General features: G+C 37.1%; 1 protein-coding gene across 2 annotated transcripts in view; it reads right to left on the minus strand.

Annotated features, from left to right (window-relative positions):
• Positions 1 to 27,186, minus strand: part of ZC3H13 (zinc finger CCCH-type containing 13) — a 106,510-nt gene that overhangs the window by 63,658 nt on the left and 15,666 nt on the right. For both annotated transcript variants that reach the window (XM_068984266.1, XM_068984265.1), the window contains exons 5-7: positions 11,169 to 11,277; positions 1,225 to 1,364; positions 66 to 226 (exon numbers count right to left, since the gene is read on the minus strand). In XM_068984266.1, coding sequence (XP_068840367.1) covers positions 66 to 226; positions 1,225 to 1,364; positions 11,169 to 11,277 — 410 coding nt within the window. The remainder of the gene's footprint in view (positions 1 to 65; positions 227 to 1,224; positions 1,365 to 11,168; positions 11,278 to 27,186) is intronic.

Consider the following 27,186-nt stretch of genomic DNA (forward strand, 5'->3'; position numbering starts at 1 on the left):
AATTCTTCTGAATATCATGTCAGAAAAAGCTAGTTCATTCTGGCACTATTTATCACCCTACTGACCTCTGCTGGTCCAACAATGGAGAGGAAACTGCAGTTGTCTTCCTGTCTTTCTTGCTAGTTGAAGATGATGACTTAGGGCTTGACTTTCTCTTTGGAGATTTGCTAGACTTTCTTAGAGAAGGTGATGGAGACAACTTTGATCTAACCACTTCTGGTGAAACCTTTCAAAAGAATTCAGTAAGTCAGAAAGTGTACCAATCACGGTTGCTACAATCAGACAACAAAGCAACAACAATAAACTTCAGATAAAACAGTAAGTGTTATAACAGCCACCACACATTACTATCAGCCTGGCTCCTAAACGTATACTGTTAACCAATATGCTAACTGCCCCAACATTAATATCAAAAGTGAAAGTGAAGTTGCTCAGTCATGTCTGACTCTTTGTGACCCTGTGGACTGTAGCCCACCAGGATCCTCTGTCCACGGGATTCTCCAGGCAAGAATCCTGAAGTGGGTTGCCATTTCCTTCTCCAGGGGATCTTCCTGACCCAGGGATTGAACCCAGGTCTCCTGCACACCTCAGGCAGACTCTTTACCATCTGAGCCACCAGGGAAGTCATAGGAAGTTTGCAGGCTCTTATTTGGAGCTTATGACTGTTAACAGGGAAGCGACAGCAGGGTTGCAGAGAGAGCTGACTGGAGCTGGCATGGCTGGGGTAGGATGTCCAAGTTTATCACAGACAGTCTAAAATAGACCTCTGCTCAGCACCTGGGGCATTAGGTTCTCCAGCCCCTTCTATATCTGCCACACAACTATTAACATTAGTATCAATTAAGCAAACTAAAATTATGAAATTTCAAAATCTCCTCAGAAAAATCACAAATTACATTCAAATATATTTTACCTATTTCTACTCTTTAGAAGAAGTAAGTACTCTATAGAGACAGCATGGGCCTAAAAATCAGGTGTATCTAGATTCAAGTTCCATTTCACATTAGTTGGTGACTCCAGGCAACAGAAACTCAGTTTTGTTTATCTGTTCAATATTAAAAATATGCCCTATTTATCTAATAGAGTAATGTGAAGATTAACTGATTAACATGTATGAAGTATCAATATCCCAATACAATTTTAGATGTAGCAAGCAGTTAATGAGTTCTGCAATCAATATCCAGGTTGATGTTAATTACTAACATATTTCAATAAAGAGCATACCTCCTTTTTAATAATAATTTCTTCTCTTTTCTCCATGTTTTCTTGTTCCAGCTTCATTAATTCCCTCTGTATCTTTTGACGCTTCATTTCCAATGACAACTCATGAACATAATCATAATTAATATCTCCATTGTCAGAATCTTTAAAATAAAAATTCCATTACTTCTCAAAAACTATTAGTTATCTATACCAAAAATTATAACAATTTTTTCAACGATTTTTTACACAAATTAAAATTGTAGATTCTTTAATAAGAGTAACACACTTCTAAAAAATAAAGGAAATATATACTGTTTCTACCTGGAGGAGGGCATGGCAATCCACTCCAGTATTCTTGCTGAGAGAATCCCCATGGACAGAGGAAACTGGCGGGCTACAGTCCATGGGGTGACAAAGAGTCAGACAGGACCGATTGACTAAGCATGGCAACATACTGTTTCTATAAACACTTAAAACTGATATAGCCGATTTCTTTATGAAAAACCAGTCTTAAGGTTCCTGGTTTTCTGTAAGTCATTTTGGGTTGTTTGGGGATTGGGTTCAGCAGTATGTGAACCGTGAACTCCCTGATGTTCAAGCTGGTTTTAGAAAAGGCAGAGGAACCAGAGGTCAAATTGCCAACATCCGCTGGATCATGGAAAAAGCAAGAGAGTTCCAGAAAAACATCTATTTCTGCTTTATTGACTATGCCAAAGCCTTTGACTGTGTGGATCACAATCAACTGTGGAAAATTCTGAAAGAGATGGCAATACCAGACCACCTGACCTGCCTCTTGAGAAATCTGTATGCAGGTCAGGAAGCAACAGTTAGAACTGGACATGGAACAACAGACTGGTTCCAAATAAGAAAAGGAGTACGTAAAGGCTGTATATTGTCACCCTGCTTATTTAACTTCTATGCAGAGTACATCATGAGAAACGCTGGACTGGAAGAAACACAAGCTGGAATCAAGATTGCCGGAAGAAATATCAATAACCTCAGATATGCAGATGACACCACCCTTATGGCAGAAAGTGAAGAAGAACTAAAAAGCCTCTTGATGAAAGTGAAAGAGGAGAGCGAACAAGTTGGCTTAAAGCTCAACATTCAGAAAACGAAGATCATGGCTTCTGGTCCCATCACTTCATAGGAAATAGATGGGGAAACAGTGGAAACAGTGTCAGACTTTATTTTGGGGGGCTCCAAAATCACTGCAGATGGTGACTGCAGCCATGAAATTAAAAGACGCTTACTCCTTGGAAGAAAAGTTAGGACCAACCTAGACAGTATATTCAAAAGCAGAGACATTACTTTGCCGACTAAGGTCCGTCTAGTCAAGGCTATGGTTTTTCCTGTGGTCATGTATGGATGTGAGAGTTGGATTGTGAAGAAGCCTGAGCGCCAAAGAATTGATGCTTTTGAACTGTGGTGTTGGAGAAGACTCTTTGAGAGTCCCTTGGACTGCAAGGAGATCCAACCAGTCCATTCTGAAGGAGATCAACCCTGGGATTTCTTTGGAAGGAATGATGCTAAAGCTGAAGCTCCAGCTCATGCGAAGAGTTGACTCATTGGAAAAGACTGATGCTGGGAGGGATTGGGGGCAGGAGGAGAAGGGGATGACCGAGGATGAGATGGCTGGATGGCATCACGGACTCGATGGACGTGAGTCTGAGTGAACTTTGGGAGTTGGGTGGACAGGAGGCCTAGCATGCTGTGATTCATGGGGTCGCAAAGAGTCAGACATGACTAAGCGACTGAACTGAACTGGGGATTGGGTTTTTGATTAGCTGCAATTTTTTTAAGATATAATTAAAATACTCAGCTACAAATTCTCAGTATTAAGGCTACCAAAACCTTTAATATTTCATACTGTATATGATGTGATTCATTATCTCCCTGCTTTTCCTAAAGACTCATTAGTATTAAGGTTACAGTAAATGTACAATCCTGTTTCTGTAGTTTTGTTTTTTAATATCATTACTAAAAGTACTTTTAATACTAATGTGTACATGAGCTATTTCTGAATGATCTATAACATTTTCATTATAAGTGGTTTGTAGCAGTTCCTTAGATTAGAACTGTCCATCTCTTCAATAGATCTGATACCATGCATCTATTTCTTTTTACCCTTTCAAAGAAAAGAATATGAAGATTAAAGAGGGGAAAACAAGGAAGAGTGATGCACAGACTATTTCATTACAAATGCATATAGATGTTTTCAGAGCCAACTGGCACTGTTATCTCTTTGTTATTAATGCCAGCAAGCCTAGAGGAGGAAATTTCACTGACTGCTATCCTAACAACTGACCACACTGGGACTGACTACTTACAAACTGAAGAACCTTCTCAAGTCACACTTTTAGCACTTAAGATCATCATTTCTTAACCTGGGGTAAATAAATAAAATGAAGAACTAAAAACCAAAAAAGATAAAGGAGTCCTACTTGATTGCTTAAAGCACAAAAATATGGACATCACTCACATTCTTTATATATAAAGAATTCCTACTAATTAAAAGGGAAAATGGTCAAAGGACATGAACAGGCAATTCATAAAAAGAAATGCAGATGATAGATAAATAAGTCTTTCTCATGTATTAAAGAGCCATTTTCCCCCTTAATGGTAATAGTTGGTACTGGCAGAGGTACAGATAAAAGGCATGTTCATTCTCTGGAGGTAGAGGCAACTAATACATCCAGCCTGGACAATAATTTGGTAGCCATGAGTAAAAGCCTTAAGAACATTCATACCCTTTAATATGACAATTTTAGTTTTAGAAATCTATTGCAACTAATAATAGATATAAAAATAAAGCTTTAAATTTATAGTCTTCTACACTGCCCTACAGAAAGATCTCTCCATGTCATACACAAGGTCAAACAACTTCATTTTAACATCAGCAACACATTTCATGATATAAACATATCAGTTTATTTAACCATTTTCCTTCTGACATTTAGTTTGTTTTCAATATTTTGTTATTATAAAGAAGACTTCAAAGAACACTGTGATACCTATTTTGGTTTACAAGTGTGAATATTTTCTTTTCAGAACAGATTTCTTGAATTAAATTTGCTGGAGTAAGTGTAATTTTTAATTTGCCAAACTACACTTGTTTGTTTGGCAAACAATATTTTTTTTTTCTTGACAAACTATACTATTGCCAAGTAGTAGTATATTGCCAGATATACTCAGAATTTGATTATATTAATATTTATATTAATATAATTTATATTATAATTTTATAATATTGCCAAACTATACTCAGAAATTTTGGGGGCTTCCCTGGTGACAGTAAAGAATCTATCTGCAATATGGGAGACCTCAGTTCAATCCCTGGGTCAGGAAGATTCCCTGGAGAAGGGAATGGCAACCCAATCCAGTATTCTTGCCTGGAGAATTCCATGGACATAGGAGCCTGGCAGGCTACAGTCCATGGTGTCACAAAGAGTCGGACATGACTAAGAGACCACACTTCCACTTTTATACTCAGAAACAGATTTACCAAAGTAAACTTCCACTTGATAATATTAGTATTTTTCACTTCTTCCAGTATGATGGGTGAAGACTATTATCTCTCTGTCTTCACCAGTATTCCCCTATAGTAAAGCTGAGCATTTACTGGCCATTTCTATTTCCACTATGAATTACATATTCAATTTTTTTATTTTTTGCCCATTTTTCAACTGAACTCCTTATGTATTTGTGGAAGTTCATTATATGTTAATACAGTGTTTTTACTATATGCTTACACATGACACATGTCAAATATTTTCTTTTGTGATCTGTTTTTAATAGATGACATCTATGTTTAGTTAGGCACAAAATTTTAAATCCTTATACAATCAAATCTTTTATGGATTCTGCATTTTATGCTTATTTTAGGAGAATGTACATACCTCCAAGGTTTTCCAAATATGTTCACACATTTTCTCTTCTACTACAATGGTGCTTTTGCTTTTTATATTACTGCATTGTTCTTTGTGATAAACAAATATGGTAAGTTTAGAGAACCAAACAAAAAATAAAGACTTGGGGAATGGGAGCTGGAAACACATAAAACAACTGGGGATAATCAAAAGTTTTATAGGTACATAAGAATCTATACTTGATCCTGTAGGCAATGGGAAATCAGAGAATTTTAAACAGGTGAGTGAAATGAACTAATTTATTCTTTTATAAGTTCACTCTAACTCACAGAGTGAGAGAAGATATTTATAATATGTATACTGATTAAGAGATTTCATATTCAGACTATATAAAGAACGTGCTGTGTGCTTCAGTCACGTCCAACTCTTCATGATCCTATGGACTGTAGCCTGCCAGGCTCCTCTGTCCATGGGATTCTTCAAGCAAGAATACTGGAGTGGGTTGCCATTTTCTTCTCCAATATAAAGAAAATTCAACAATCAAAAAAAGCAGTTAACAATAAAGAAGTAGGCAAAAGTCTATAGAGTTTACAAAACAGGTGGCACAGTTGCCAGTAAATTTGAGAAAATTGTCAACTTGTTACTCATTAAGGAAATGTACACTAAAACCACCACAGTAAGAAAACAACCACCTATCTCTAGAATGATTATGGTGAAAAAGGCAAAAATACCATAGAAAGGAGAACTATTTTTGACCTGACATTATCTACTAAAGATGAACATATGTAGACTCAATGGCCCAACAATCCTACTCCCAAACATAAACTCAAGAGAAATGAGTACATGTTTATCAAAGGTATGATTAGGAGTAGCAACTTATTCAAAATAGCCCCAAACTAGAAATTAACCAAATGTTTATTGACAGAAAAATGAATAAGTTATAGTATACTCATACAATGAACTACTATATACCAATAAGAATTAATGAACTATAACTGTTCAAAAATCTCACATATTTTTTTGGCTAAGTACAGAAAGAGTACATGCTAAAGATTTCATTTATGTAGACTTCAAAAACAGACAAAACTAATCCATGTTGGTAAAAATCAAGACAGCAGGTACCTTCAGGAGGTGGAGGTTGGGAAAGTAGTGACTGAAAAAAGGGAGTACGAAGGGGCTTATGGGAGATGAGTAATTTCCTATGTATTGATGAAGAACAGGCTGCTTACACAAGCCTGTTCTATTGGTGAAAATTCAGTAAGTTGTACAAATGAATCATGTACTCTTCTGAAAGTTATTATTATACTTTAATAAAAAGAAATATTTTGTGAAGATTAGTCTGGGATTTAAGTGGAAAATGATTTAGGAGACAAGACTAACCTCAACACATGAGGTTAGAGAATTATTTGTAAAACACACTTATAGACAACAAATAAGTATCTTAAGAACTAGAATATTAGTACTAGTAATTTAGAGAAACAGGTGGTTTTGAAAGACACTCAACAGAAACGTTTAAGATTTATGTTAAGTGTCTGGGTTGAGCAGAAGGAGACTCAACAATGACCCTTAGACTTTCGGGAAACCAGTAGGAAAACTGGTGCCTTTAAGATATGGAACTCAGGCAGAGATATCCAATTGGTAATGTATCGATTAAGAGCTCTACATATTGGAGTTATTAATATGTAGATGTTAATGATGCCCTGGGAGCATGATTTCATCTGGAGAGAAAAACTGAAAATGAGGGGGGGAAAAAAAGTCTTGGGAAGTGGGAAGGAGAAACAACTAAAAGTTTTTAAAGCAGCTTCTAAAGACAAGTGGGTCTCAAAGAGCAGTATGAGGACTCCTTGAGATCCCCAAGGGAGATCAATTTCTAGAGTTCCAGAAGATCAAAAGTATTTCCATAATTCTACATTATTTGCCTGGTTTACTCAATCTCTAGAGTATATTGGGGCTTTTTCCAGATGTCACATCATTAACAGACTGAATGCAGAAGCAGACACAAAAATCTAGGTATCTTTCATTAAGGTAGTTAAGAAGTTTACTTTAAGAAGTTAAAACGATTTGCAAAAACATTTAAAACATTGCCACCTCCTCCAATTTTTATTTTTGCTTTGCAAACCATGGCTGTTTTCCATAAAACTGTATGCTAGATTTATTACTGCCACTATTTAACAAATTAAAATTTAAAATTTTTCTCAGAACTAACTTCTAAAATGGAAACTACTGAAGCAGATAATCCACAAAATGAAAAGCTCTCAAGGGTCCTTAAAAAGAGTGAGAAGTGTCCTGAGACCGAAATGTTTAAGAACTACTCATACAGACCAAAATTCTTCTGAGTCTAGCTAAAATTGCTATTTAGATTGAAAATGTAGAGGGTAAGCATATTAAATGAGGTCAGTCTCACTCTCTAACTCTATACTTCAATATTTCTTCAAACAGAAACTTTTAAACCATAGCAATTTATAATAATCAGAACCTATGAGTTTTAAAATCAAGAGAAAACCTATGAGTTTTAAAATCAATCAGACATGTGAATATTTTGCATATAAAAGTACTATAAAATACGTTTACTCACCTTTTAAAAGAATTTTACATATAAAAGACTCTTGCAGTAAAAATCAGTTTAGTTTTTTTAAAGATGAGTTTAGAGCAAAGCATTGGGAAGGGATAGATAGTACACAAGGAGCCTCTGGAAGGACAAAGAGTTTGAATATGAAGACAGAAAACCCCACCAGTGATAGATGGATGCCAAGGGGAAAGTGTTTCAAGAAGGAAGGTTATGGGATGTATCACATGCTGCAGAAGATTACAGGAGAAAGAGACAAGTATGTCTTCATTTATTTAGCATAAAGGAGGTTATTGTGACTTTAAAGAGCAGTTTTAGTGAAGATGCACATCAGAAGGTGGAATAAACATGAAGTGAAAAGGTACAACTTAGCTGTAAAGTGGGAATAAACAAGGAAATGACTAAAAATAATATGTGAAAAGAGAAAATGTGCCAAGATGGATCTTAAAGCTAAAAAAGAGAGTGTAAGATAAACAAATAAGATTGCAGAGGTGGAAGGAAATCAGGGGACTCTAACCTCATGCAGAAGGAGGGAAGCCTCTTATTAAGAACAAGAAGGAAATAAAATAAGTTTAGTGAATAAAAACTAGTTTACAGATGTGCTGGCAGGAAGCTGAGAGTCTGTGGATAAAGAGTTACATCACTTGTGTGTTATAAATAGCAAGTAGGAGAAAGGGGTTGGAAGGGTGGACATTTAAGGAGAGGGTTTGAAAGAGCTACTATGAAAAAAGAAGCAAACTGACCTAGGCTTTTCTGAACCTTTAAAATATTCAACAATTAGCATGTACTACTGTAATGGAAATACAGAAATTTCTGTTTTAAAAAATAAGCATCCAATGTATTTCAGATTTTTTTTCAAAACAATAATTAAAATGAAAAGGAACAATGTTGGGTGTCTTCAGTGTTAATCCCTTAGAATTTAGAAAAAGCCATTCAGATTTGAACAGTCAAGGTTTGGAATATTTACTGCTATTCTATAGGAGGTATTAGTATTACTTTTGAAATCCCAATGAACTAATAGAGAAGTTTCCTATTTGTTCTTAGAAACAACTTTTTAACAGACAATACTGTATAAAGATGGAATAGATTTCTTTCAAAAGTACTGATGTTCAAATTGCTAGAGCTAGTGGAGGTGATGGAATTCAAGCTGAGCTATTTCAAATCCTCAAAGTTGATGATGTGAAAGTGCTGCACTCAATATGTCAGCAAATTTGGAAAACTCAGCAGTGGCCATAGGACTGGAAAAGGTCAGTTTTCATTCCAATCCCAAAGAAAGGCAATGCCAAAGAATGCTCAAACTACTGCACAATTGCACTCATCTCACTCGCTAGTAAAGTAATGCTCAAAATTCTCCAAGCCAGGCTTCAGCAACATGTGAACCGTGAACTTCCAGATGCTCAAGGTGGGTTTAGAAAAGGCACAGGAACCAGAGATCAAATTGCCAACATCCACTGGATCATGGAAAAAGCAAGAGAGTTCCAGAAAAACATCTATTTCTGCTTTATTGACTATGCCAAAGCCTTTGACTGTGTGGATCACAACAAACTGTGGAAAATTCTGAAAGAGATGGGAATCCCAGACCACCTAACCTGCCTCTTGAGAAACCTATATGCAAGCCAGGAAGCAACAATTAGAACTGGACATGGAACAACAGACTGGTTCCAAATACGAAAAGGAGTACGTCAAGGCTGTATATTGTCACCCTGCTAATTTACTTTATATGCAGAGTACATTATGAGAAACGCTGGGCTGGAGGAAGCACAAACTGGAATCAAGATTGCCGGGAGAAATATCAATAATCTCAGATATGCAGATGATACCACCCTTATGGCAGAAAGTGAAGAAGAACTAAATGGCCTCTTGATGAAAGTGAAAAAGGAGAGTGAAAAAGTTGGCTTAAAGCTCAACATTCAGAAAACTAAGATTATGGAATCTGGTCCCATCACTTCATGGGAAATAGATGGGGAAACAGTGGAAACAGTTGCTGACTTCATTTTTCTGGGCTCTAAAATCACTTTAGATGGTGATTGCAGCCATGAAATTAAAAGACGCTTACTCCTTGGAAAGAAAATTATGACCAACCTGGACAGCATATTAAAAAGCAGAGACATCACTTTGTCAACAAAGGTCTGTCTAGTCAAGGCTATGGTTTTTCCAGTGGTCATGTATGGATGTGAACACTGGACTATAAAAGAAAGCTGAGTGCTGAAGAATTGATGTATTTTAACTATGGTGTTGGAGAAGACTCTTGAGAGTCCCTTGGACTGCAAGGAGATCCAACCAGTCCACCCTAAAGGAGATCAGTCCTGGGTGTTCATTGGAAGGAATGATGTTTGAGATGAAACTCCAATACTTTGGCCACCTGATGTGAAGAGCTGACTCACTGGAAAAGACCTTGATGCTGGGAAAGATTGAGGGCAGGAGGAGAAGGGGACGACAGAGGATTAGATGGTTGGATGGCATCAGCAACTCAATGGACATGGGTTTGGGTGGACACCAAGAGTTGGTGACGGACAGGGAGGCCTGGCGTGCTGCAGTTCATGGGGTCACAAAGAGTCGGACACGACTGAGTGACTGAAATGAACTGAACTCTTAAGGTATTTTTCAAGTCTATAAGTTTTCAGGGATATTTCTTAAATATTGTAGTAAATAGTTTAGGCTTGCAGTCTCTTTGCTGTCACACGTATTCAACTCATCTACCGCAGCTCAAAAGGCACAGAAAATACGTAACCAACAGACATGGCTGTTCTCCAATAAAATTCTACTGCAAAAACAGGTGGTTGGCCCACAAGGTATAATTTTCTAGCCCCTGGTCTAAGTTTTTGGCTATCTGATGAGGAAGGAAGTTACATTCTTAAAGTCTACTATACTTTGACAAGTATAGTAGAGTAACAAAGCTGAACTACTGAAATAATTATATAAATTATATTAAAATGCCCAGTATATCTACAGATGTGAGTTCCTTCTCTCTGTATTTGGTAGTGTGAGACTATAGTGCTCAACTTCTAGATCACAAAAGAAGAGAAGACAGAACACTCATGGTATGGGAAATAAATGCTTATTTGTTAAAAGACAATGACTTAAAGGTGATTTTCCTAATTTTTCATGAACAAATCCCCCAGTTATCATCTGATATCACTTTCTTGAAAGATGAAATCCAATGATTTCTTGGAAATAATCTTCCTAGGTCTTTAAGGTTTAAAAATCTCACTTTAAATATTTTATGCAAAACAATAAACATAAATTTCAATTCTCTTAAACCTTGATACTGAGAAACTTAAAGATTGACAAGTGCAATAAATTTCAAAGTACTATGATACTGAACAGGTAAGTTCTAGAGAGAACAGCTTTCTCGGCTTTTATTCAGCTACATGCCATTTCCTGCCTTATAACTCAGTAAGACACACAAGTCAATTAGATTCTGAAACAATAGGGAGATCATGGCTGGAAAGTGTTTGAAGCCCACAGAAAAACCTACAAAGTGAACAATCAATATACTGACTACATAAACAAAGATTTTTGAAACTCACCATCTCTATTAGTTTCCCATTCTACATTTTCTTCTTCACTTTCTGGAGTTCTCTCCTTAGTGATTTTTATGTCTTCCTTTTCCCTATGTCTCCCTCTTGAAGATTCTTTCTAAAAAGTACATACATACATACATATGGGTTATTACATTTATAAAAACTGTAAGAGTTAGTTACTATAATACAGAGTATTTCTAACTTCATCTTTGTTTCATTAAAGAATCAGTTTTGCAAACGCTCATCCACTAAGCGGAGGAAGTAACAAATTCTAGAGTATCATCACAATGAAAAGACTGTACTATTATCTATTTTACTAAAAATGGCAAATGTATGAAGTTTAAGTTTTTAAGAGATACAATGAAAATCAAATACTTTAATACACATTTGGTAGTACACTACATATTCAGTTTCTACACGAACATTACAGGGGTAAAGTTTAAAATGGATAAAATACAACAGGAGGAACTGTGATTATATTTTAAAACAACTAGAAAAAGGTTACACTGTTCACAGTAGATTCTCAAAAATAACTGCTGATCCAGGATGCGTTATATATCACTAACAAACGACCATTTAAAGACACCTAAAGGTAAATCCAAACTTAACTAATAATTTTATAAATGCCTTAAAAGAAGGGATTTTCCCTATTTTGGTGTGGTAACTACAATATTTAGAAAAGTTATCTTTATATTGTGGAGAAGGAAATGGCAACCCACTCCAGTATTCTTGCCCAAAAGCAAAAAAGTTTAACATTTTATTCCAGGTATAACAGTAGCCTATACACAAAGCAGGATAATAATAATTCAGCTTGTAAAATTTAATGAAATATCCTATTATATAAGATGAAAACTCTAAACCACATTTCACTAAGTGGAAAGAAAACATAACCTGTGTCATGGAATTCCTACCTTCCCACCACAGTGTCTCACTTTTATTAACACTAAATCTTGACTATGAAAGACACTAATACACAAGGATATTAAGTGCTGAAAGTTCTTTCCAGGCATTACCAGACATAAAATTTGGCTGCTTACAACACAAATTAACTTATCTTTGTCTCATTTTTAAAGAACTCTAGTATATAACTGCCCGAAATTTTACTTATTTAGGTAGGGAGTCATGTTTTAAGTATTACTTGCTAAATGACATATATAGTTGCTGATACAACAGAGGCTGACAAATATTAAAAGACTATATAATAGAACCAGTCATGACAAAATGGTGACAGATCAAAAAAAGAAAAGGAAAAAATAAATGCACTCCTATTGGTACATGAGACACAAAGAGGAAAAAGGAGGAAAAGGAACACCATCTATTTTTACTCTTAAAATATATTCTGTGAAATATCAATGAAGAATTATTCTATATGCCATGCAACTTTTGAATGTTCTGTGAATTAAACCCACATACAAATGTGTGTATATACATATATTTATGTAAATATTTAATAACATTTACCCTACATATTGAAATTACACAATTTTTGCTTTCCAATATGACTCTAATACTGTCCCCAGAGATCACATATAACTATTACTAAGTACTAGTGTTGGAGAAGCCAGTGGCACCCCACTCCAGTACTCTTGCCTGGAAAATCTCATGGATGGAGGAGCCTGGTAGGCTGCAGTCCATGGGGTCGCTAACAGTCAGACATGACTGAGCGACTTCACTTTCACTTTTCACTTTCATGCATTGGAGAAGGAAATAGCAACCCATTCCAGTGTTCTTGCCTGGAGAATCCCTGGGAAGGCGGAGCCCAGTGGGCTGCCGTCTATGGAGTCGTAGAGTCGGACACAACTGAAGCGACTTAGCAGCAGCAGCAGCAGCAAGTACTAGTGTAGGCTTCAATATGTGGTGGAATTTCAAGTTAGGAGATACGCTTTTGCCTAAAACTTTGTCACTATCTCACCTCAAATCAAAATCCTATGGACAGAAGAGCTTGGTGGGCTACAGTCCACGGGGTCATAAAGAGTTGGACATGACTGATCAATTGAGCACACCTCAAATCATAACAGAGGAAACAATTTTGATAACACCTAAGGCTCAGGTCATCTTTTAAAATGTTGTATTTCCTCATTTTTTCCTCTTCAAACAACAGTGTATAACTTGTTAGGCATGTGGTTTGTCAACTTATTGCTCTTAAATGCAAATATTTTAATTACAAGTACGACCATTTGATTATTATGTATTCTAAACTAATCATTCTGGAACATGTACATGTTGAAATATTTGTTAAAGAACCACAATATTTTAGCCAATACCCATGAGATGAGATATTTTATGAATTCAGAATTATTTGGATTTCAAAATATATTAAGTAACAATGCCAACAGGGTCTGGAGTAGCAACCTGTGATCAAACATTCAGTTATTTTTGCAGCAAAACATATGAATTCACCAACTGGATAAAGGCTATATAATAAGCTTCCTATCAATTAAGATCTGGTTTTGCTGCCAAATAAGTCTTTACCTAACTTGGGAAAAATGTTTCGTTTAATAAAAGTCTTTTACATTTCAGAAATGCAGTAAATAATTGTGAACTTTTACTTTCACTTTATTTCTACTTTATATCACTCATATTTATTTCTTAAACACATGTATGGACAGATTATATTTATTACAAATTTTATTTCTAGCTAGTAAGGAGCCATTAACAAGATTATGATTTGAAAAGAAATGTTGAGGCTAAAAGAACAGAAAGACAATATTACTAATATAGTAAGTGATTAGCAACCATAATAATAAAATATTATGGGTCCTTGAAGTAATATAATCCAACCTCATACCCCATGTAGAAAATCTTTCCCCAAATTTTGAGCAGTTGTACAAGTCTTCTATTACAAGAATTTCAGGCAAAAAAAGTTACTCCCGAGGTCTCCACTGATGGTTCTCCACTGCTGCATTCTTTGCTCCCATTTTTAGACAGTTCTAAACATTATAAAATTATTTCATATACTGACCACAACTTTCTTATATTGATACCTCTCCAGAATGTCTACTGATTGGAACTATTTTTTATGTCTACAATCATATAAAACAAATCTAGTAATTCTTCCACATAATAGCTCTTTAAATATTTCAACATTGTTACTAAATCTTTTCAATATCTTCTTATATCAGGACAAAAATACTCTTCACACTGATCATATATTAACATTTCATATTTTCATACCCTTCACTACTCTGTCATTTTCTCTGAGCACATTAATCTCGCAATGTTGCTTCAATAAAATGTGATAACTAAAATTAATTTAGTCTTGCCACAGTAGCATTGAGTATATAGCTTCTACCTCCCCCAGTATAGAACTGAAATTATTCTTGTATTAATGAACTTGTTTTGGGGGGGAAAGGTGTTTGGAGGAGGGAGAGGTGTTTTGGGTGGAGTTTAAATAAATTATAATTTTTAAAGCTATAAAAATGTAAACTATAATCTCACATATAATGAAGGCTGTGTGTTGCTCAGTCGTGTCCAACTCTTTGCAACTCCAGGGACTGTGTATAGCCTGCCAGGATCCTCTGTCCACAGGATTTTCCAGGCAAGAATGCTGGAGTGGGTTGCCATCTCCCTCTCCAGGGGATCTTCCCAATCCAGGGATCAAACACAGGTCTCCTGCATTGCAGGCAGATTCTTCACCCACGGAGTTATCACTGAAGCCCCATCAAAACAAAGCCTAGAAATAGGGTAAACTTCAGGGCTGGGTAAAGTAGTGATACACTTAAGTAGTAATACACTGAAATCCTTAGAGATCAAATTTTCTTATTGTTTTTCTCCTTTCTCACAATGCTGCTATTCCTATTGTTGACTTCACATGAAGGCCCATTTCTTTTACCACAAGGACAAGCAATCTAGATTCACCCAGTACGTGCCTTTCTCCAATCAAAATATAATGCTTTCTTTCAGTCTAAGTAAGCCAACTTCAGTCACATGGCAACATCTGAATCAATAATTGATAAAGATAACCACCACCAGCTAAATGAATTAGACCTGGATCCTAAGTCAACTGAATTAGCAAGGGGAATGGGATTGTTATGACTAGGTTAGGCCAGTGAGGGTCCAGCAGTGAATCTGGGGTCAATTCCCCAAACAGCAATGCAGCTTCAAAACAAAAAAGCGAATGGATTCTAGGAAGTTCAAGGTTATTTACACTATACCTTTGGAACTACACTTTACCTCCTCAAAGTACTGTACAATGCAACACTTTTGAGAGGGCTCTTGAGAGTCCCTTGGACAGCAAGGAGATCAAACCAGTCAATCCTAAAGGAAATCAACCCTGAATATTCACTGAAGGACTGATGTTGAAGCTGAAGCTCCAAATACTTTGGCCACCTGATGCAAACAGCTGACTCACTGGAAAAGACCCTTATACTGGGAAAGATTGAAGGCGCGAAGAGAAGGGGATGACACAGAGAGTAAGATGGCTGGATGGCATCCCCGACTCAATGGACATGAGTTAAACTCCAGGAGATGGTGAAGGACAGGGAAGTCTGGCATGCTGCAGAAGTTTATGGGGTTGCAAAGAGTTGGACATGACTGATGGACTGACTGACCAGCAACACTTCTGCCAACCACAGAGGCCATAAAACTAAAAAATTATACTTTCCAACCTTAAAGATTTTCTTTGCTCACCTTTACTAATGCATTTTGGACCCTCATTCTAAGGCCATTTTCCATCTTCCTGATGTATATCCTTTTAGAAATTATGTAATCAAAGTTTCCTGGTAATCAACACCCTCAATTTTACCAAAAATTTTCTTTATTATATCCTCATTCTTGAAAAAGTTTTTCTGGGCAAATAACTATGAGTTCACATATTCATCTCAGCTTTGAAAATATCATTCCACTGTATTTTGGCTTCCACTGTTGTTACTGATGTTGTCCATCTATTTGTAGAAAGATCTGTCTTTTATCTCTAGGTGTTTCCAATATTTTCTCTATGCCTCTCATGTTCTGCAGTTATAATACTCTACTTGATGATATGTATCGTGCTTTCTATAGCTGCAGGCATATGTCTCATCAATTATGGAAAATTCTCAGCCACTATTTCTTTCAACATTGCCTTTCCCATATTCTATACCCCCCCCAAAGGATTCCAATTAGATGCACATTAGATTTACTAAGTTTTTACGGGCAATTATGAGTTTCTTGTATATTTTTTTATAACCTTGTCTTTATAAGCTACATTCTGGATAAACTCTTCAACACCACTTTCTAACTCACCAATTCTCTCTTTGGAGATTATGGGTCTCACCTTAAGGTTTTCAAACCTTTTCAGTTGGGACACTTTTGACCAAGGCTGAAAACTTTAATGAACAATGCTTTATTGTGGCTTTTTGGCCTGAACACGAGCCCAACAACTTAGCTCAGTATATAGCTTTTAGGATACGTATAACTGACATTTTGAAATTTTAAAATGATTCACAGATGTGTGATTTTGGATTATTTCAACATTATAGAAAGATGGACAGCAAAGAAACTTAGATCTACATTTAGGAAACTATATTTTATTTGTACTATACTGAAGAAAAATCTCATAATAGGGTTATCAGAGGTTTTCTTTTATGAAGAAAAAGGAAACCTAGCTTGTCTCAGAATAAGCAGCATCACAAATAAATAAGATTATAAACTTCAAAAACCATTCAACAGATAACAAAGATCAGGTCATCTTCAAACACCACATTTTAAAAATACAAAGAGGAGAGGACAATTATTAATATCTTTGTATCTATGTACCTAATAATATTGCACTGAACAGTACAAACTATAGGAAACAGGGAGAGAGCTAGAGAGAAACACACTACTACTAAGATACTTTAAAAGGCATTCTCAGGGTTCCAGTTCAAGATGGCAGAGGAGAACGATGTGCGCTTATATCCTTCTGTGAGAGGACCAAAATCACAGCAAGCTGTTGAACAACCATTGACAGGAGGATGCTGGAACCCACCAAAAAATGATACCCCAAAGTATATCAAGTCTAAAGACAAAGAAGCTGCAATGAGATGGTAGGAGGGGCACCAACATGATAAAATAAAATCCCATACCTACCAAGTGGGCAACCCACAATCTGCAGAACGATAATACCTAAGAAATTATCCCACCGTTGTCAAGGTTCTGAGCCCCATGTCAGGCTTCCCAGCCCAGGGATGTGGCAAAAGGACAGGGAATCTCCAGGGAATCTGACTTTGAAGGTCAGTGGAATGTGCTTACAGGATTTCCACAGGACTGGGGAAAACAGAGACTCTGCTCTTGGAGGGCAACACAAACAAAATAATGTGTGCATCAAGACCCAGATGAAAGGAGCAGTGATCCCACAAGAGGCTGAACCAGATCTACCTGCTAGTCCTGGAGGGTCTCCTGTGGAGGCGTGCATCAGTAGATGCTCACCATGAGCACAGCGGCACTGGCAGCAGTTCTGGTAGAGGTCCCTTTGCATAAGACCTCTTGGAGGTCGCCATCACCTCTAAAATAGAGCCTCTAGACTCCAGGGCTGGGTCACCTCAGGCTAAACAACTAACAGGGAGGGGGCACAACCCCACCATCAGCTCAGTTCAGTGGCTCAGTCGTCCGACTCTGCGAGCCCATGGATGCAGCATGCCAGGCCTCCCTGTCCATCACCAACTCCCGCAGCCTACTCAAACCCATGTCCATCGAGTGGGTGATGCCATCCAACCATCCCATCCTCTGTCACCCGCTTCTCCTCCTGCCTTCAGTCTTTCCCAGCATCAGGGTCTTCTCCAATGAGTCAGTTCTTCACATCAAGTGGCCAAAGTATTGAGTTTCAGCTTAAGCATCAGTCTTTCTAATGAATATTCAGGACTGATTTCCTTTAGGATTGACTGGTTTATCTCCTTGCTGTCCGAGGGACTCTCAAGAGTCTTCTCCAACACCACAGTTCAAAAGCATCAATTTTTTGGCACTCAGCTTTCTTTACGGTCCAACTCTCACATCCATAGATGACTACTGGAAAAACCACAGCTTTGATTATACAGACCTTTGTTGGTAAAGTAATGTCTCTGCTTTTTAATACACTATCTAGGTTTGTCACAGCTTTTACTGAGCATGGCCCTGCCCATCAGAACAAGACCCAGTTTTCCCCACTACCAGTCCCCCATCAGGACTCTTATACAAGCCTCCTAGTCATCCCCTCAGCTGCTGCTCCTGACCTCGGGCTTGGGGTAGCTCCTCTTGGCCGCCGCCCTGACCTTGGACGTGGGGTAGCTCAAACTACCACACAACTGCACTCATCTCACACGTTAGTAAAGTGATGCTTAAAATTCTCAAAGCCAGGTTTCAATGCTCCAAGGCTAAAATGCTCCAAGCCAGCAATACATGAACCGTGAAATTCCAGATGTTCAAGCTAGTTTTAGAAAAGCCAGTGGAACCAGAGATCAAATTGCCAACATCCGCTGGATCATGGAAAAAGCAAGAGAGTGCTGGAAAAACATCTATTTCTGCTTTATTGACAATGCCAAAGCCTTTGACTGTGTGGATCACAACAAACTGTGGAAAATTCTGAAAGAGATGGGAATACCAGACTACCTGACCTGCCTCTTGAGAAACCTATATGCAGGTCAAGAACCAACAGTGAGACCTAGACATGGAACAACAGACTGGTTCCAAATAGGAGAAGGAGTACGAAAAGGCTGTATATTGTCACCCTGCCTATTTAACTTCTATGCAGAGTACATCATGAGAAACACTGGGCTGGATGAAGCACAAGCTGGAATCACGATTGCCGGGAGAAATATCAATAACCTCAGATACACAGATGACACCACCCTTATGGCAGAAAGTGAAGAGGAACTCAAAAGCCTCTTGATGAAAGTGAAAGAGGAGAGTGAAAAAGTTGGCTTAAAGCTCAACATTCAGAAAACTAAGATCATGGCATCGGGTCCCATCACTTCATGGCAAACAGATGGGGAAACAGTGGCTGACTTTATTTTTTGGGGCTCCAAAATCACTGCAGATGGTGATTGCAGCCATGAAATTAAAAGATGCTTACTCCTTGGAAGGAAAGTTATGACCAATCTAGATGGCATATTGAAAAGCAGAGACATTACTTTGCCAACAAAGGTCCGTCTAGTCAAGGCTATGGTTTTTCCAGTGGTCATGTATGGATGGGAGAGTTGGACTATAAAGAAAGCTGAGCGCAAAAGAACTGACGCTTCTGAACTGTGGTGTTGGAGAAGACTCTTGAGAATCCTTTGGACTGCAAGGAGATCCAACCAGTCCACCCTAAAGGAGATCAGTCCTGGGTGTTCATTGGAAGGAATGATGTTCAAGATGAAACTCCAATACTTTGGCCACCTGATGCGAAGAGCTGACTCATTGGAAAAGACCCTGATGCTAGGAAAGATTGAAGGCAGGAGAAGAAGGGGATGACAGAGGATGAGATGGTTGGATGGCATCACCAACTCAATGGACATGGGTCTGGGTGGACTCTGGGAGTTGGTGATGGACAGGGAGGCCTGGCGTGCTGCAGTTTATGGGGTCGCAAAGAGTCGGACATGACTGAGTGACTGAACTGAACTGAGTCTCATCCACCAAGAGGGCAGACAGAAGAACCACCCAATCCCACAGAGAACAGAACCAAAACCACATCACAGGAAGTTAACCAGGATGAAAAAGCAGAGGGTTTTGTCCCAGGTGAAGGGACAAGATAAAACCTCAGAAAAATAACCAACTGAAGTGGTGACAGGCAACCTTCCAGAAAAAGAATTCAGAATAGTTACAGGGTATATGATTCAGGATCTCAGAAAAAGAATAGAGACAAAGATTTAGAAGATGCAAGAAGTGTTAACTAGAGAACGAGACAAACTAAGGAACAAACGGATGTACAGTACACTAGAAGGAATTAACAGCAGAACTTCTGCAGAAGAATGCACTAGTGACCTGGAGGACAGAGCAGTAGAGATCACTGTCACAGAGCAGAATACAGAAAAGAGAATGAAGAAAAAAAAGGAGAAGACAGCCTAAGAGACCTCTGGGACAATATTAAAGAAATCAACATCCACATTATAGGGGTTCCAAAAGGAGAAAAGAGAGAATGGACTCGAGAAAATATTTGAAGAAGTAACAGCTGAAAACTTCCTTAACATGGGAAAGTAAATAGTCAACCAAGTACAGGAAAAGCAGAGTCCCAGGCAGGATAAACACAAGGAGGAACATACCAAGACACATAGTAATCACAATGATGGAAATTAAACAAAGAGATAAAATATTAAAAGCAAAGGGGAAAAATGACAAATAACATACAAGCGAACTCCCATAAAGCTATCAGCTGATTTCTCAACAGAAATTCTACAAGCCAGAAGGGACTGGCATGGAATATATTTAAAGTGATGAAAGGGAAGAACCTACAACCAATAATATTCTACCCAGCAAGACTCTAATTCAGATTTGATGGAGAAATCAAAAGCTTTCCAGACAAGCAAAAGTTAAGCAAATTCAGCAATACCAAACCAGGTTTACAACAAATACTGAAGGAACTTCTCTAGGCAGGAACCACAAGAGAAGGAAAAGACCTATACAAAATCTTCTAAAACAATTAAGAAAATGTTAATAGGATAATTTCCTGAACTACAAATGGAATAAATTCACCAACCAAAAGACACAGACTGGCTGGGTGGATGAGAACATGTGCATGTATGCACTTGTATTTACCACATCACTCTACTTAACCCCTCAAATTGTATGTATGTATTTTATATTATTAGGTTAATCATGTTTCCATTATGGCTTGCAATTGTAATTATCTTTTTTTTTGTCTGCCTATTGACTGTGAAAACTGATAAACATCTTTTAGCGTTAAAAAAAAAGACAGCCTCAAACCAAGATAGATAAAGCAAAGATATGAAAAATACAGGAGATCCAAACAACAAATGTTTCAGATGTAATTTAGTACTTGAAAGACAAAAAGCATAAAATATACCTTTATTTTAACAAAGGAAATTCAGAAAAATTGACCATATCTTAGGCTACAAAGTAAACCTCATGAAATCCAAAATACAAAAAGCAATAATATAGAAGTTATTTTTTTAATTAAAAGAATATACACATAAAACAAAAAGCTCTCGAATCTGAAAAAGTTTAAATATGTCATTAAGCAATTATTGGACCATAGATGAAATACAAACCTAAAGATGAGACTTCCTTAAAAAGAATGACAATAAAAGCATAATACATGAGATGCATGGAATTCAGCTGAAATAGTTATCAGAAAAATGGTTACAACATTAAGTACTTGTGTATGTGTATATATATACATATATATGAAAATAAATGCTCAACCAATTCAAAAAAGAGAGAAACTTAACTAAAGAAGGAACTAATAAAAGAGAAATAAATGTGTTAGAAAAGAGAAAGAACATATAAATCCAAAAGCTTACTCTGAAAATAAACTACCAACTAACCTAATGAAGAAAATAGGGAGAAAATCACAAGTATTCAAAATCCTCTGACAATGTGAAAACAGTTATTAGAAAAGAGAAAAAGGAAAAATGTGACTTCACACAACTCTATGCAAACTAGTTTAAAAATCTATTCAAAATACACAATTTGCTAAAAAAAAAATATTTAACAAAACTGACTTAAGGATCAAGTCTATTCATTTCCACTGGACAAATAAATTCTTAAAAATAAAGAACTTCTTCATACAATAGTACCAGACTCAGGTGGTTTCACATAGGAATTCTACCAAATCTTTCAAGAGCAAAAAATCACAATACCACTTAAGATATTATAGAGCAACTACTATGTATAAAACAGATAACTAATGAGAACCTCCTGTATAGCACAGGCAACTCTACTCAATGCTGTGGTAACCTAAACAGGATGGAAATCCAAAAAAGAGGGGCTATATGTACAGCCTTCCCCAGTGGCTCGGCTGGTAAAGAATCCTCCTGCAATGTGGGAGACCTGGGTTTGATCCCTGGGTTGGGAAGATCCCCTGGAGAAGGGAATGAATGGCTACCCACTCCAGTATTCTCACTTGGAGAATTCCATGGACTATATAGTCCATGGGTGGGATCACAAAGAGTCAGAGGTGACTCAGCAACTTTCACTCTCATACATACAGCTAATTCACTTTGCTGTACAGCAGAAACTAAAACAACACTGTAAAGCAGCTTAAGTAGAATACACACTCTTCTCAAGCTCACAAAGAATACTCACCAACGTGGGCCACATTCTGGACCATAAAACAAACTTTTAAGAGAATAAAAATCATATAATGTCTAATCTCAAACCACAATGGAATTAAACTTAAAATCAGTAACAGAAAGATGGCTGGATAATCCCAAAATATGTGGAGATTAAACAAAACACTTCTACTTAACACATGGGTCAAAGAAGAAATCTCAAGAGAAAATTCAAAATATTTTAAACTAAATGAAAATACAATTCAATTTCTCTGAATTTGTGGGGTGAAGTGAAAACTGTTTCGAGAGACATTTATAGCACTGAATTCATATAGTAGAAATGAAGAAAGTTCTAAAACCAATAATCTAAGTTTCTACCTTAGAAAACTATAAAAAGAGCAACTGAAATCTAAAGCAGAAGAAAAATAACAAGTAGAGGAAAAATCAATGAAGCTGAAAACAGGACATCAATAGGAAAGAAAAAAATCAACAAAATCAAAATCAGTTCTTTGAAAAGATCAAGTTTTTACACAAGCTAAGAAAAAAAGAAGAAAAAAATTACCAACATCAGAAACAAAAGAGACATCAATACAGAGTCCAAGGATATTTAAAGAATAAAGCAATACTATAAACAATACTATGCCCACAAATTTGATAACCTAGATGAAATGGACTAATTACTTGAAAGACAATCTGCCAAAACACACACGTCAAGCATAAACAATCTGAATAGAATTATATCTATTAAAGAAACTGAGTTAATAAAAAATAATCTTTCAAAACCTAAAGCACCAAGCCCATATGGGTTCATGCGTGAATTCCATCAAGCATTTAAGAAAGAAATTATACCAATTCTCTACAATTTCTTCCAGAAGACAGAAGCAGAGGGAATACTTTCTGAATTATTCTAAGGCCAGCATTAGTATCTAAGTATTTGATACCAAAACCAGATGACAACATAACAACAACAAAAAAACCCACACAATTATTTCTCACGGACATCAATGCAAAAACCCTAAACATATTAGCAAAATATAAGCAAAAGAAATCCAACAACATATAGAAATAATTATGGTGCTAAGTCACTTCAGTCGTGTCCGAGTCTGTGAGACCCCATAGACGGCAGCCCACCAGGCTCCCCAGTCCCTGGGATTCTCCAGGCAAGAACACTGGAGTGGGTTGCCATTTCCTTCTCCAATGCATGAAAGTGAAAAGTGAAAGTGAAGTCGCTCAGTCGTGTCCGACCCTCAGCGACCCCATGGACTGCAGCCCACCAGGCTCCTCCGTCCATGGATTTTCCAGGCAAGAGTACTGCAGTGGGGTGCCATTGCCTTCTATACCACAACAAAGTGAGATTTATACCAGATATGCAAAGGTGGTTCAACATTCAAAAATCAATCAAGGTAATTGTAACATTAACAGACTAAAAAGAAAGAAAAGATGACATGATCATATCAATAAACACAGAAAAATTATTTGACAAAATGCAACACTCACATTTGTGATTAAAAATTCTTAGCAAACTAAAAAGGGAACTTCTTCAACTTGATAAAGAACATCTATACAGAACCTACAGTTACCATTATATTTAATGGTGAGAAGTTTTCTTCCAATAGGATTGCTAACAAGAGGATATTAAGGAACAAAAGGCTGTTTCTCTCACCATTCCTTTTCATCATCATAATGGAAGTCCTAGCTTTCATGCATTGGAGAAGGAAATGGCAACCCACTCCAGTGTTCTTGCCTGGAGAATCCCAGGGATGGGGGAGCCTGGTGGGCTGCTGTCTATGGGGTCGCACAGAGTCGGACACGACTGAAGCGACTTAGCAGCAATAGCAGCAGCAGTTAATGCAATAAAAGAAAAAAGTATACAGATTGAGAAGGAAAAAATACATGTCTTTGTTCACAGATGACATGACTGTCTATGTAGAAAGAATCAACAAATCTGTGGGTTGCTCTGGATAGCACAGATATTTTAAGAATATTAATTCTTCCAATCCATGAGTACAGTATATCTTTCCATTTGTGTTGCCTTCAATTCCTTTCATCAATGTCTTAACAGTTTTCAGTGTACAGATCTTTTACTTCCCTGGTTAAATTTATTTCTGTGTATTTTAATCTTTGTGATCCAGCTGTAAATAGGTTTTTAATTTCTCTAATAGATCATTATTAGTGTATAGAAATGCTACAGATTTCTGTATTCACATCCTGCAACTTTGCTGAATTCATTTATTAGTTCTAACACCTTTCTGATGGATCTTTAGGGTTTTCTATATATACTACCATGTCACCTGCAAATAGTCAGGTATATGTGTGTGTACATATGTTGGTATATTTAAGTGGCAGGATAATCCAATCATTTAGTTTCTAGGTTATCGATAGAGAAAAAAGTAGAGAGGTCAAGAAGATAAAAGCTGGACTTTTCTGAATGTAACCCATTCTGTAGATTTAACTGTGAAACCATGAGGTCCTCATTAGAGCAGTAGGAATCAGTCTTATAACTTTGAAACCATGGAAATGTTCTACATATTTAACAAGCAAAATTTTAAAAAACCCTAAAACTAGAATCAAAAAGTAATCAATCAACTCAACCACATCATATTTGTGGTTTAACCACACAGACTGCTCAAGTGGCTTAAAATACAATAAGGTGCACTTTGCTGTACAGCAGAAACACACTGTAAATTAATAAAAATTAATTTAAAAAAATACAATAATCTGACTATCTATCCCTAACAAACTCCTGGGGCAGGAAGATCCCCTGGAGAAGGGATAGGCTACTCACACCAGTATTCTTGGGCTTTCCTGGTGACTCAGATGGTAAAGAATCCACCTGTAATGCAAAAGACCTGGGTTGGATACCTGAGTTGGGAAGATCCCCTAGAGGAGGGCATGGCAACCCACTCCAGAATTCTTGCCAGAAAAATCCCCATGGGCAGAGAAGCCTTGTCAGGCCTACAGTCCATGGGTCGCAGAGAGTCAGACACTACTGAGTGACTAAGCACAGCATCCCTAACATCAATTTCACAGATATTTCCCTCATGGGTTATAGTCTAAGAACTACAAAGATCTTAAACTGTTCTAAGTAACCATATTATTAGTAATACTATTGTTAATTATTCTGGAACTATTAAAAAGTAAGATAATGCAACTGAATGTCAACAGGGACTAAAATTTTCAGCACAGAAGTGATACAACAATAAAAATCAAAGAATTAGGTAAAAGCCTTTCAATTCTAAATTTGAATTATTTGAATTCATGCTTGTTTGCATGTTTTTAAAGAGTACTTTAAAAAACTACTTGTACTTTTGTACTTCCCAGTTGAAATACAATGAAAAGTCCCTAAAAAATGACTAAGTTAGTGGTTTCCAAGTGGTCCTGAAATACCATCTCCCAATAAAAGAACCTGGACTATAGCGGAAAATGGCTGACTGAATAGAGGGTATAAAATACACAAAATCAGCTGCGGACATCTTAACAGAAACAAAGAAACTATCAAGGACTACTGAAGCTGTGTCAATATAAGGCAGGATATAGTAATAATTGGACTTCATCAAAATTAAAACATATCTTAAAAGACATGACCAAGAAAGTGAAAAAGCAAGTCACAATACTGGGAAACAGCGCCCTTGGTTGCTCAGCTGGGAAAGAACCTGCCTGCTAAGGCAGAAGACACAAGAGACGCGAGTTCCATCCCTGAGTAAGAAAGATCCCCTGGAGAAAGACACAGCAACCTGCTCCAGTATTCTTGCCTGGAAAATCCCATGGACTGAGGAGCCTGGCGGTGGTGTCAGGCAAAGAGTCAGACACAAATGAGTGCACATATACACACACACACACACACCAGGAAAATATATTTGCAATACATGTATCTTCCATGGACTTCCCTGGTGGCTCAGACAGTAAAGCGTCTGTCTACAATGTGGAAGACCCGGGTTCAGTCCCTGGGTTGGGAAGATCCCCTGGAGAAGGAAATGGCAGTCCACTCCAGTACTATTGCCTGGAAAATCCAATGGACAGGGGAGCCTGGTAGGCTACAGTCCATGGGGTTGCAAAGAGTCGGACACAAGTGAGCGACTTCATTTTCACTTTCATATCTTCCACAGGACTGGTGACATTCAGAATACATAAGAACCATAAATCTGTAATAAGACAAACAGCACAACTTATAAGCAAAAGATGTAAACAGACACTTCACAAAAAAATAGGCAATAAACACATGAAAAGATGCTCAACATCACTAAACACAGAGAAATGCATAACCACTAGATACCCAGTAGAACAATATCAAGTGTTGGCCAAAATGTAGAGCAACTGAAACTCCCATACACTGCGGGCTGAGATGTAAAATGAAATAACCATTAGGGAAAACTATCTGGCAGTTTCTTATTAAGCTAAAAGTACACATAACATAAGACTCGGCAATTCCACTTCTAGGTATTTACCCACAGAAAACATACATCCACACAAAGACCTGTACACAAATGTTAATAGGAGCTTTATTCATAATAGCCAAAAACTAGAAAACAACTCCAAGTATCCATCAACTGGGGAATGGATAAACAAATTCTGATTGTTTATCCATTTGTCCTATTTTATCTGTATAATAGGACACCAGTCCACAATAAAAGGAATAAACTATTGACACAAACTACAACATGGCTGCATTTCAAAGCATTATGCTAAAAGAACCAAGATATAAGAATATATAACATCTGACTCCACATAATGAGAGATCAGAGGTTGTCAGGAGCCTGGTTTGGGAGGAAACTAACTCTAAAAGGACATGAAGATAGGTTCTGGAGTTGATGGAAATGCTCTGTATCTTGACTGTGGTGGTGGTTATACTGGTGTGTACATTTGACAAGACTCAAATGGTACACTTT

This window comes from Capricornis sumatraensis, chromosome 12, assembly GCF_032405125.1.
Source record: "Capricornis sumatraensis isolate serow.1 chromosome 12, serow.2, whole genome shotgun sequence".
Lineage (NCBI taxonomy): Eukaryota > Metazoa > Chordata > Mammalia > Artiodactyla > Bovidae > Capricornis > Capricornis sumatraensis.